Source organism: Dioscorea cayenensis, unplaced genomic scaffold (assembly GCF_009730915.1).
Source record: "Dioscorea cayenensis subsp. rotundata cultivar TDr96_F1 unplaced genomic scaffold, TDr96_F1_v2_PseudoChromosome.rev07_lg8_w22 25.fasta BLBR01001340.1, whole genome shotgun sequence".
In the NCBI taxonomy this organism is placed as follows: Eukaryota; Viridiplantae; Streptophyta; class Magnoliopsida; order Dioscoreales; family Dioscoreaceae; genus Dioscorea; species Dioscorea cayenensis.
In genome coordinates this window covers 85242-98702 of record NW_024087731.1, presented here as the reverse complement: position 1 = coordinate 98702, position 13461 = coordinate 85242, and the positions used below count along the sequence as shown (strand labels likewise).

At 35.3% G+C, this 13461-nt stretch overlaps 1 protein-coding gene across 2 annotated transcripts; it reads left to right on the top strand.

Moving 5' to 3' along the window:
• Positions 1 to 9155: 9155 nt before the first annotated feature.
• On the top strand, positions 9156 to 12817 carry LOC120256213 (ribosome production factor 2 homolog). Of its 2 annotated transcripts, none has more exons than XM_039263947.1 (7): positions 9156 to 9364; positions 10447 to 10521; positions 10621 to 10824; positions 11528 to 11773; positions 11850 to 12089; positions 12226 to 12294; positions 12390 to 12817. In XM_039263947.1, the coding sequence occupies exons 2-7, from the start codon at positions 10453 to 10455 to the stop codon at positions 12504 to 12506; spliced, it is 945 nt and encodes a 314-aa protein (XP_039119881.1). In that variant the 5' UTR covers positions 9156 to 9364; positions 10447 to 10452; the 3' UTR covers positions 12507 to 12817. The 2 variants fall into 2 exon arrangements, with proteins under 2 accessions (XP_039119881.1, XP_039119882.1); XM_039263948.1 differs by having other exon boundaries at positions 9157 to 9364; positions 12229 to 12294.
• Positions 12818 to 13461: the final 644 nt, after the last annotated feature.

Here is a 13461-nt window from a genome sequence, read left to right as displayed (position 1 = left end):
AAACCACGGGACCGTAACTACGGTGCCATTTATTTTTATTGATTTATGACATACAATTTACAGAATGTACATGCTCTGAAAATAGAGCTTCAAATGATTGGTGTTCCAAGTCTTTTGAATCTTCTTTCCTTCAAGGATTCTAGCTTGCATGTTCTTTGGACCAATCATTCTTCTTATTCGATAAGGTCCTTTCCCAATTTAGGCGAGCTTCCCTTCTTCTATAAGAGTATTGGTGATGGACATTTTTTCTCAACACGAGATCACCTTCAACAATAGGTCGATTCTTTTCACCTTTGAATTGTAGTAACGAGCTACCCTTTTGTTGATAAGCTGCTAAAGCGATATCGACTTTGATCTCTTTTTTCATCTAGAAGGTCTAAATTATTTCTAAGTGCTTCTGAGTTACCTTCTTCATAAAATTCAACCATTCTTGGAGAAGATGCCCTGATTTCTACTGGGATTTAAGCTTTTGTTCCGTAAGTAAGGTTGAGAGGTGTTTCTCCTGTTGAGACCTTACTTGTTGTCCTATACGCCCAAAGGATTGACGAAAGCTCTTCTGTCTATGCTCCTTTTGCCTTATCTAAACGCATTTTTAGACCTTCCAAGATAGTTTGATTGCTTCTTTCTGCCTGTCCATTAGCTTGGGGGTATGCCACAGAAGCAAAGCTAAGCTAGATATGGAGCCTTTTACAAAAGTCTTTAAATGAGTCACAATCAAACTACTTTCCTCGATCTGCGATTAATATTCTGGGAAGTCCAAATCGACAGATGATATATTTCCAAACCATGCTTTCTATCTTTTTACTAGTTATTGTTGCCAATGGTTCTGCTTCTACCCATTTGGTAAAATAATCAGTTGCCACCATTAAGAATTTTCTTCCTCCAGTTGCTTAGGAAAAAGTCCCAAGAGATCTAATCCCTATTTAGCAAATGGGGTTGGTTCAATATCACTTCTGAACATTGAGGTAGGAGCCTTTTGGATAGGTGCAAACCTTTGGCATTTGTCACACTTCTTTACCTTCTTTGAAGCATCATCTCTCAGGGTAGGCCAATAAAATCCTGCATGCAAGACTTTGGCTACTAAGGCTCTCGCACCTATATGTTGTCCACATATCCCTTCATGGACTTCTGCTAACCCATATTCTGCATCTTGTTTATGGAGGCACCTCAAAAGTGGCATGGAAAACCCCTTCTTATAGAGCACATCATTTATCAACGTGAAACGAGCTACTCTCATCTTTAATTTTTTGGCTTCTAGTGTGTTCAAAGGTAGCTCCCCATCTTTTAAGAATTTCTTAAAGGGTATTCTCCAATCATTCCCATCTTCGATGTTTGCTATGTTCTTCTCTTCAATACTTGGCCTTTGAAGTTATTCAAGATGTACAATCCTTCCCTTTATTTCCATCGATGAGGCCAATTTGGACAAAGCGTCTGCATGACTATTTGAATTCCTATTAACTTGTAATAATTAGAATTCTTCAAACTCCTGAGACAAGGTTTTAACCTTGTGAAGGTATTGGCGTATGATTGGTTCTTTTGCTTCATATTCTCCTAGAAACTGTTGAACTACTATTTATGAATCACTATGTGCTATCAATCTTTTCACCTGTAGTTGCTTGGCTAAGCTTATTCCTGCTATAAGTGCTTCATATTCTGCAGTATTGTTTGAGCTTAAAAAGGCAAAACGTAATGAATATTCTAGTATATCTCCTTCGGGGAGATCGGAACTCACCCAGACTCCGCTCCCACGATGAACTTGATGCTCCATCCACAAACATCTTCCATATGTATTCATACGCTTTGTTCGACTCCTCATCTCCGGGTGCATTCTACTATGAAATCAGACTAAAAGCTTGACCTTTGATTGCTTGTCTAGGTTCAAAACAAATATCATACTCTCCTAGTTCAATCGCCCACTTTGTAAGTCTTCGAATATTACGGTCTTTTGCAATATTTGACGTAAAAGTTCATCTGTTAAGACCACTATAGAATGAGCTTGAAAGTAGGGTCTTAACTTTCGGGAAGCCATTACAAGTGCTAATGCTACCCTTTCAGCAAAAGGGTATCGAGATTCAGCACCTTGAAGTACTTTACTGACGTAGTACACTGGTTCATCCACTTTTCCTTCCCTCCTCAATAAGATTGCACTTAAAGCCATCTTGCTAACTCCCAAATATACAAATAATGGCTCTTTAGGCTCAGGTCTAGTCAAAAGAGGTATATGCTTCAAGTATTCTTTTAGCTCTTCAAAAGCCTTGTCACATTCTGAAGTCCATTCAAAATTTTTCCCACCGCTTAAAGTCTTAAAGAAGGGAAGGCTCCTTTCAGCTGACTTGGAAAGAAACCTATTTAGGGCGGTTATTCTTCCAGTTAAGCATTGCACCTCTTTCATAGATGATGGAGATCTCATCTCTAGTATGGCTTGAACCTTTTCTGGATTAGCTTCTATCCCTCTTTGAGTTATCATGTAACCAAGGAATTTCCCAGATTGAACCCCAAACGTACATTTGTTGGGGTTAAGCCTCATGTTATATTTCCTTAATACCTCAAAGACTTGGTTGAGTTTTTCTGTATGAAATTCACCTATCTTACTCTTGACGATCATATCATTGACGTAAGCTTGCATAGTGTTACCCAAAAGGTGTTTGAATACCTTGTTCACCATTCTTTGATAGGTTGCCCCTGCATTTTTTAGTCCAAAAGGCATTACTTTGTAACAATATGTCCCTTTCTCAGTGATGAAAGCAGTCTTTTCTTTATCTGAGGGATTCATCTTTATCTGATGATATCCTGAGAAAGCATCCATGAAGCTTAGCAACTCATAGCCTGAGGTCTCATCCACTAACTTGTCGATTCTTGGTAAAGGATATGAATCTTTGGGGCAAGCTTTGTTAAGATTAGTGAAGTCTCACGATACTCTCCATTTCCCATTTGATTTCTTTACCATTACAACATTGGCAAGCCATTACGGGTATTGGACCTCTTCAATTAAATCAGCTCGAGATTAGTTTATCTATCTTTTTCTTCTAGAGCATCTTGCTTTTTGGGTGATGGGTTTCTTCTTTTTACGCTTTTATCGGCTTTATACTCGGGTCCACATTCAAGTGATGAGAAATCACCTCAAACTAATACGGCATATCGGATGGTGTCCACGCAAATCGTCCACGTTCTTTTTAGTCAAGCGATCACTTCTCTTTTTATTTCTTCGGTCATTCCTACTTCCCAAGTAAGTGACCTTATACGGATCATCATCTTTTAACCTCACAGGTTCTACTTTTTCCATAGGCTTTGGCTTATCAGCTGAGTCTTCTGAGATTGCCAAGGTTTCATCCCTTAACAATTGTTTTCCTTTGATGGAAGATACATAACAGCTCCGAGCTTTTGTTTGATCTCCTCTTACTTGCCCTATTCCTCCTGAGGTTGGAAACTTCATTAGCAGATAGCTTGAAAAGAGCACAGCTCTCATGTCATTAAGTAAAGGTCTTCCTAAGATGGCATTGTAAGCAGGTGACACGGACTTAATTACCATAAAATTTGCCATTCTTGTAATGTGACGTGGTTCCTCACCTAGCGTGATCGGCAACTGGATTGATCCCATGATAGGAACTGATTCTCCTGAGAAACTAAACAGTGGGGATGATTCTTCAATCTATCACACGATAAATTCATCTTCTCAAAGCAGTTCCAATAGATAAGGTTTACAAAGCTCCCATTATCAATGAGAATTCTCTCTACTGGGAACTTCATAATGGTTGCAGAAATAACCATTGCATCATCGTGGGGCATGACTACATCTCCTTGATCTTCGGAAGTAAAAGTGATAGGTTCTTCATTCTCTTGTGTTTTCATGATGTTGTTAACTTCATAAGCTTGCCTTGCATAAGCTTTCCTTGATGAAGAGGTCTCACTTGCTAAGGTTTCACCCCCGATGATAACATGTATTGCTGGGTGAGATGGGTTGTTATCTAAAGTGGGGGTTTTCTCCCTCGTCTTGGAGTCTTTTTTATCCCTCATCCCCCTGTTATCCTCAGATCTTTCCTTTTTTGAGTAAGTCGGTTTCTCGTCTCTCCATGCTTCTGAGTAGACAAATCGGTTAAGCTTTCCTTGGCGCACTAGAGATTCAATCTCATTTATCAGTTCTCTGCATCTATCAGTTAAGTGTCCATGGGTTTTGTGAAACCTGCAGTATGCGTCTGTAAATTTGCCCATTGTCTTGTTTGCCTTAGGAGGAAAGGTAAGGAGCCCAGATCCTTCTATACTTGTTAGGATAGTAGAACGTGGTTGGCTTAATGGTATGAAGTTCTCAAATTTGAGTTTTGGAACTTGTCTGTGTTCATTTCCCCTTCCAGTCTTTCTCCCTTCATCGTTCGTTTTATCTCTATCTTTTCTTTTCTTATCTCTGTTTCCAGCATTGATGTGCCTCATAACATCTTCCGAAAGGATAAACTTATTAGCTCGATTGAACAGATCTCCAAGAGTGAGGGGTTGATCTAGGGAAAGGGATTTTTGAAAATCTCTTGACCTTGTCCCTTGAAGCATTCCTGATACTGCCACTGTGGCTTGAAGATCCTATACTTCTGAGGTAGCGGCACGAAATCTTTCAACATAGTCTTTCAGGCTCTCTTTCTTTTCTTGTTTAATGGTCAGAAGATGCGAAGCGTCCTTCTTTCTTCTAGCATTAATGAGGAATCCATCTTTAAATTCCTTCCTCAACTGATTGAAGTTTGAAATTGATCCTTCCTTCAGATTATTAAACCATATACGTGCATGCTCTGTTAAAGTAAGCGGAAATGCTCTGCACATGATTGCGTCCTCCCATTTATGGAGAAGCATCACTGCCTCAAAGTTTTGCATATGGTCATAAGGGTCCCCCTTCCCAGAATAAGTTGTTAGCTGTGGCATCTTGAACTTTTTGGGTAGTGACTTTACCATGATTTCTTTGACGAAAGGTACCTTACTTCTCTGTGGTGTTTCCTCAGTAGGAACCAGCTTCTTCTGTTCTAGTACCTGTTCAATCATCTTTTTTAGATCAGCTATCTCCTTTATGCTAAAGGTAGATTCCTCCGCATCTCTCTCAAACGCTCTTGATTCTCCTTTGTAGGTGCTTTCTACCACCTCTTGGAGTTTTTCTGTGTTTTTTCCAGCTAGTGGAAGTTCAACCCTCTCTTGGTTATGAGGACGTGGATCACCTTGCTCTTGTTGTTCCATAGCTTGCTTTTCCCTTATGATAGAGGTTGGATGAGAGTGTTGCTTGAGGTAGAGCTTGTTGGACAAAGTGCATTAAATCATCCAACTTTCTGTTATTTTCATTGAACTTCTTTTTAAGCGCTTCATATTCGCTTAAGGGAATCGTTGGCATTGTATCTTTTGAGGGCTCAGGTGGAACTTCTAATTGTTCTTGAAGGTTTGCACTTTGAGGAATCATTTCATCTTGAGTTGTAGCCATTTGAGAGCGTGATGTCTGGGACTTCTTTGGTGGCATTAGCGTAGACTGAAGAGACTACACGAAGGTAAGCTTGTGTGATGGCCTTTTGATCGGGTCCCACAGACGGCGCTAACTGTTGTTGCCAGAATACAACAGTGAATTTGTAGGGACCTTGAACATGTAGAACTTCAAACTTGGACTTGGAGATCGAACAAAAGGAGTTGGAGTCTCTTCCTTCTTCAGATGTCGAGACCTGTAGCAGTGTGGGAAGTGTTCTCCACAAACACTCCGATGGCTAAGTCATTAAAGAAAAACACTTGTCTTCCTTTTCTCCCCTCTTCCTTCCAAAAGTCCCCCCGCTTGCTTAAATGAGGGAGGCTATTTATAGATGTATACTTACAGTTATGTAAATACTTTACGTGTTCGAGATCGTGGGTGTAAAGGGAGATAGTGGGTGTAATGTGAATAGTGGGGTGTGATGTGAGATAGTGGAATGCTACGTGGGTTTGAATTAGTCCACATCACTATTTAATATTTTTGTTACATAATAATAATGATCAGTGTGTTATAGTTTTAATTGTGATTATTTATTTATTTTCTTTCACTTTGTAGATTTGCAATTGAATGACGAAGAGATCAAAAACTATACTCTTGCGGAGATTGAAAAGCTCTTATGGAGTAGTGGGAAAAGTCTAATTGATTTTCCAACTATGCCTTTCCCTGAAATTATCAGAGTTTCTGTTCATCATAATAGGCTTATACATGATGAATTATGTTATGACAGAATCGCTTCGGCTAAAGAACACAGTATGTTTGTATCAAATTTGACAACTGAGCAAAAAAGATGTTTATATAAAAATTATGAGTGCTATTGAAGGTGGTCAAGGTGGTGTATTCTTTCTTTATGGATATGGAGGTATAGGTAAAACTTTTGTGTGGAAAACATTATCAGCAACATTGAGATCAAAAGGGGATATTGTATTAACTGTAGCATCAAGTGGTATAGCATCTCTTCTTCTGTCAGGAGGTAGAACAACTCATTCTAGATTTTCTATTCCTCTCACTCCTAATGAAGATTCAATTTGTACCATTAAACAAGGGAGTCCACTCGCTGAGTTAATTGTCAAAACTAAGCATATCATTTGGGATGAGGCACCTATGATGAACAGATATTGTTTTGAAGCTTTGGATAGGACATTGAGAGATATTTTAAGATTTAGCAATCCATTAAGTTTGAAACAACCTTTTGGAGGTAAAACCATTGTCTTTGGAGGAGATTTTAGACAAATTTTTGCTGTCATTCCAAAAGGAAATAGGCAAGATATTATGCTTGCAACTATCAACTCCTCATATTTATGGAGATATTGTAAAGTTTTAGGAATTGACAAAAAATCATGAGGCTACAAAGTATTAACTCAAATGTTGATTTTATTGAATTAAAGATATTTTCATATTGGATATCAAGCATTGGAGATAGAACAATTGGGGGTCCAAATGACGGTCATGCAACCATCGAAATACCTGATGATCTTTTGATAAAAGATTCACAAGATTCAATTGCGGCAATAGTAAATAGCACATAACCCTTCTTTCTCAAGTAACATCAATGACCCATTATATTTGCAGGAAAGAGCCATATTTGCTCCAACTCTTGAAGTTGTTGAGTCAATAAATGAATACATGGTTTCTCTTAATCAAAGTGAAGGAAACACATATCTAAGTTCAGATGCAGCTTGCAAGTCAGATTCTAATGTTGATTTACTAGAAGATCTTCATACACCAGAATTTTTAAATAGTATCAAATGCTTAGGGGTGCCTAATCATGAATTGAAATTGAAGGTCGGTATTCTTATAATGCTATTGAGGAATATTGATTATTTTGCTGGGTTGTGTAAAGGTACTAGATTGGTTATTACAAAGCTTGGAAATCATGTTCTAGATGCCAAGGTTATTTTAGGAAATAATGCAGGGCATAAGTTTTTATTCCATGAATGACTTTAACTCCTACAGACACAAGATTGCCTTTTAAGTTTCAACGAAAACAATATCCTTTAGTTGTATCATATGCTATGACCATCAACAAGAGCCAAGGTCAATCTCTTTCACATGTTGGGTTGTATTTAAAGAAACCGGTTTTTAGTCATGGACAACTTTATGTTGCGGTCTCTAGAGTTACAAATCGGAAAGGATTGAAGATATTAATATGTGGTAAAGATGGAGAGCCAACCAATTTAACTACAAATGTGGTCTTCAAAGAAGTTTTTCAAAATTTGGATTAGATGTATTGTTTTCTAAACTTTGAGTACCAATCTATATTGGAATATTTTTTATTTAGTGCCTTAATACTTAATTTCATTATATTTAATTAATTTTTATAAATTATTATTAGTATTATTTTTACTATTTATCGCCCGTGCATCGCACTGGTATAAAACTAGTAATAATAATAATAATAATAAATAAATAAATAAATAAATTTTTCACTTTTGTGATTATATAAACATATCAGAATATATTTTTAAAATATTAAAAACAATTAGTATTAAACAAGCTAAACCACACAGGTTTTAAAAACATGCAAAAATAAATCTGGTTTTAAAAATATATAATTTTAAAAAATAATATTATTTAAAAAAAACCTTAAAAACTAAAAATATGTATAAACCAATAATAATAATGTATGTTTTAATAATAAACGTGGTTAAAAAAATATAAGTTTTTAAAAATTAATAATAACTTAAAAAAGTTAAAAAAAATATATAAGTTTTTTAAATGATAGGTGTTTATGACAAAAAGCTAATATTTTGATTTTTCAAAAAGTCGAATCAGTACCTAGATGATACAGTTTTGATTTGATATTTTGAACCCATTTGAATAAATAAAATTTTTATAAGGTTATTTTGATGATTAAGAAAAAAAGGAATTAGATTGGAAAAAAAAATTTCTAATGTGAAGGTGTTGGAGGAAAGTCAAAAAATATTTTTAGAGGCAACAAAATTTTATTGAAGAATAAGTAACTTTTAGAGATATTTTTTTTTATATACTATATATATTCTAATTTATAAAAACCAAGAGGGCCAATAATAAATTTTTGGAAAAAAAATTATAAACATTTAACCCAATTTATAATGTCAAAAATCAAATTATAAAATTTTATAAATAATTTTTTAAGAGTATATATATATTTTTTTTACGTGGTAATCACCTTTTTAATTTTTTACATTTTGCTTAAGAGTATATATATACTAATTTGTATAAAAAAACACTAAGTTGTTAAACAATAGATTTTTGCACCAAAAAAATTATACAAATCAATTTGTAAAATACCAAACAACCAAACAATAAATTTTTGTAAATATTTGTTCTAAAACTATAATTATTAGAGTATTTGTATCAATGTATAAAAAATAATAAATATTTTTTTAAAAAATATTTTTTGGATTATATATATATACCAATTTCTAAAAAAAAAAAATTAGAAGAAAAAGAAATGAACGGCGGCCACCATTGTGGTTGATCCTTCTCCGTGCATCAGTTATTCTTTCTTAGTGTTTTAAATTTTTTTTGGTTTTATAAATTTTTTTATCATTCCTTATATTTTTATTAAAAAAAAAAACTAAATTATAATTATCTTCTCCATAAAGGGTTTAAATTAAATTTTTTTTATGAAAATTCTCATCAAATCTCAACCATTCATTTGAACCTTAAAGATTTTCATCAACCCTCAAGTTTCTACAAAACCCTGGTTGGGCTTCCGCAGTGCCGCCCGCCGTCGCCCGCCGTCGCCGTTGCCATCTCCGGTCGCCGGCTCCAGTTCCCATTGCTGGTCACCCTCTCCACCTTTCGTCTCCGTCGTGTTTCTGCTCTAATATCATCTTCAAAAACCTAATTTTGGTTGTTCCTTCGTGGAAAAGCTCCATCTCCAGAGAAGCACGCAAGGTATGCATTCTAATTGTTTTTGGTTTTGATTTTGATTTTTTTGCTGTGATTTTGATATGGTTTTGTTCTCGGGATCGAATCATTGATTGTCTATGTGTTGTTGATGAGAAAAATCTGAAATTGAACAGTTACTCCTGTATGCGGATAGATATCATATGGATGTCATGCTGAAAACTCTCAATCTCGCACAATTTCGCTGTTTAGATTAACATCTCTATTACCATATGCTTTGATTTGAGACATTGTTAGCTGAGATTGAGCTTTAGGTTTGAGTTGTCGAACAATCTGTTTTTAGGTTTGGTAATGCTTCAAAGATGTCACATTTATGCTCTGTTTGTTGGAATTTCAAGTTAAGCATGTAGTTTTGTTAATTGAATTTAATGATTCAATTAATTCATCGCTCGGTCTTCTCTTGGCTCTTTCGGCCACTCTTACTAGGTTGTCTCTTTTCCTCTCGTCATTTTATATTTTAATAATGGCGAAATTATTTTGACATAAGTGGGTCGTGGGAGGTAGTAGCTTGACTTCCTTTCACTTCACCTCTTTCTTTGCAAGGAATTTGCAAGGAATTTGGGGAAGCGTTATTTCCTCCATTTTCCTATTTCAGCATCCACATGCCCCACTCCTCCACTCTCACTTATGCACCTTTGGGACCTTACGTTGAAATGAATCCTACCTGAACTTCAGGAAGAATTTTTCTTTGGAAATATTCTCCACTTGTAGTTCTTTTAAAATCTAAGTAAGGTTTCTTTAATGTCTATTAATCTAGGTAATAATTATGCTTTTGTTTGTTTGCTTCTGATGTTTATTAATCTCTAATCTGATCCTGTCCTTGGCTTGATACTCTAGGTCACCTTTTCTAAACTTGATAACCTATGGAAGAAAGTCGTTTTGATTATAATACTTATTCGGAAGCCGTGCAATATCAACCTTGTCCCAGCTGTTCTTTTGTATGCTCTAGACCTGTTAAAATTGAAAACCATGCCCAAGCCATCATAGACATATGAAAATCTGTTGTATTTCCTTCTCTTATATTTTGGTACAGTTGATGATCATAGTATCATAATTTTTTTCCGTAACAGCTAATAATGCTGAAAATCAAGACTCCAAAGACGCAACGAGCTGCACGGGCACTTGAGAAGCGTGCTCCAAAACTTGTAAGTTCTCTCAATTGTTTCCTGCTGTTGTAAGTGTGCCTTTCAAAATCACCGCCATGCTCCATTTTTTGATTCTTTATTTTGGTACTTTTTGTATAGGTTGAGAATGGTAAGAAGACACTCATCCTTCATGGCACCAAGACCAGCGGTGTGTTGAATGATGTGCTCACTCAAATTTACCACTTAAAAAGAGGTAATGCTGTGAAGTACACTAAGAAAAATAAGGAAATCAGGCCTTTTGAGAGTGGTGGGGAGACATCATTAGAGTTTTACTCTCTCAAGAGTGACTGCAGCCTGTTTGTGGTGAGCATACTGCAGACATTGAAACTTGAAACTTTTTCACAATGGTTTTATTTATTTTGGTTCTTTTTCTTTTTCTGGGCCAATTCTATGATGTCGTTACTTTTTGTGCATCTTTAAAATTGAGGTTTTACTTGTGAACATCCTTATTAAGTCCCTTCTCCATCTAGATTAGAAACTTTGATAAGGATGTGATTTTCAATCAGTTTTTCTTTTACAGAAGTATCGAAGTTTGCACTTTCACCTAACCAACTTTCCCTTTTTTTTTACCTTGCTGTTTTGTCATTGGGGATCCTTAGGGTGGTGAAAGACAATACTTAATCATGGACAGTGAAACTAAATTTTTTAATTTTAGGATCAATGGGACAGGCAGGTTAAGAAAATTTTGAATGAACATACTTTTCTCTAGCAAAATGGCTTCCTTGGTAATTCTATTTTTGCATTAGTTTTATCCCTTTGCTCTATCATCAGCAATTATCCTGATGCTACTTCTTAAAAGGAAAGTTCCCTGATGCTGTAAAATTGCTTTTTCACTTATGTACTTGTGTAATTTTCTCTACATAATTGATTTTGATATCACCCATTAGCATTGTATTTACCATTGGTTGGAACTGGGTTCTGAAGTATAGTAGAAGAATAGCATTGCTTACACCACATGTTTATTTGCTATGTTAATTATATCAGTATGACTTATGTAACTGTGCAGTTTGGTTCTCACTCGAAGAAAAGACCGAACAATCTAGTGCTTGGGCGGTTGTATGATCATCATGTGTATGATCTCGTTGAAGTTGGCGTGGAGAATTTGAAACCAATGGAGTCATTTATGTATGATAAGAAGCTGGCTCCAAAAATTGGTTCGAAACCATTCTTTGCTTTTATAGGAGAAGGCTTTGAGAGTGTCGAGGAGTTGAAGCACTTGAAGGAGGTCCTTCTTGATTTATTCCGAGGAGAGGTATACTGCTTTCTTGCATGTCCATAGACTTCATTTTGTTACAGAATTGGATATTTATGGGTTCTTCTTTGTGCAGGTTGTGGAAAATTTGAATCTTGCTGGGGTGGATCGCTTATATGTATGCACAGCCATCTCTCAAACTACTGTATTCTTCACCCACTGTGCTCTTCGGCTTAAAAGGTCAGGCACAACTATACCCAGAATGGAATTGGTTGAGATTGGACCCTCCATGGACTTTGTTGTTCGGCGCCATCGTCTTCCTAATGATAGTTTGAAGAAAGAAGCAATGAAAACAGCCTCTCAACAATCTAAGAAGGTAAATATGATTGTTTCCTTAGCCTATATATATTGTAATTTGTATGTCTGTTAATACAAATTGATTAGTTATGTAAAAATAAGAACCGGCTCCAAGATACTCTAAACGCGATTTCTAACATCATTCCTTATGTCAGCAGGTTAAAAATGTGAGCCGTGATGTAGTGCAGGGTAAGATAGGGAAGATCTACATGCCCGATCAACAGGTAACGATTTATTTTATTGTCAGACTGCTGTATTATGATCAAGTCCACTTCTCTTGTTGGAATCTGTTAATTTGTTTGCTCATGCGATTGATCAGGTTGGAGGTATGGCTCTGTCAAATGATATCAAAGGACTGAAGAGACAGCGCCGGGAGGCTAAGATGAAGAACTCCGCTAAAGAAGATCAAGCAAAGAAAAGGAAGACAGACTCTTAAGTGATTCACAACATATTCCCATGCATCGGTCATAGCATGAGGCAACAGGTAATTTTTTCTCACTTACATGATGTTGCAAGGATGGATGTTTTGGCATCAGTTTTTGTGTGCTATTTGGCGGAAAATTCACATCTAATATTAATTTTGTATTCTTCCATTTTGTTTATTGCACTGTTAAGTTTTCCCCCTTCTTTTCCAAATAGTTCTCGTCGACTTGGTATTAGAATTTTATGAGAAATGTATGCATGTAACGCAGTTGGCTCATATAAGGAAACTTTTGCTAGGGCATTGATAAAAAACTGAGTTAATTATGTTCCTTTTGTTGATGATCATTGAATGGATGCAGATTATTTAGTAGATAAGATTTTACCCTGACCTCTTTTAACCCTAGTTTTTATTTGTTGTATTGTTTGGGTTAAATATAGAATTTCAATTTCTCAAAATTTTTGATGTATTTATGCCTGTTGTCTCGGATGATTGATATTTATAGCCTTACAAATTTTATTACTTTATTTTTAATGAAAATCTATGATTTATGTATTAAACTCAATTATAAATGTAATATTTAATGAGATGCATCACAAAAGAAATTTTGCATAAATAGAAGTTTTAAACATAGAAAATAATTATTTAAAAAATACTTCTAGAAAGTAATACAAACTCTTAGATAAGCACATCCAAATGCTTAGTTATAAATGAATAATAGATAAATAAATAAATAGTTTCAATTAGGTAATATTTATTGGTTTTGATTTGGGCCAATGTTAAATTAATAATTTTCTAAATACATAATATGTAATATTTTTAAAACTCTTTGGGGGTCTAACAAAAATAAAATTTAATAATTCATCAAATGTATAGAGAAATTACTATACAAAATCTATGATATTAAGGTAGTGCTTGTTTGGTGGGATTTTGAGTTACATGTAACTTGAGTTATTGGGTTTTTAGAAAT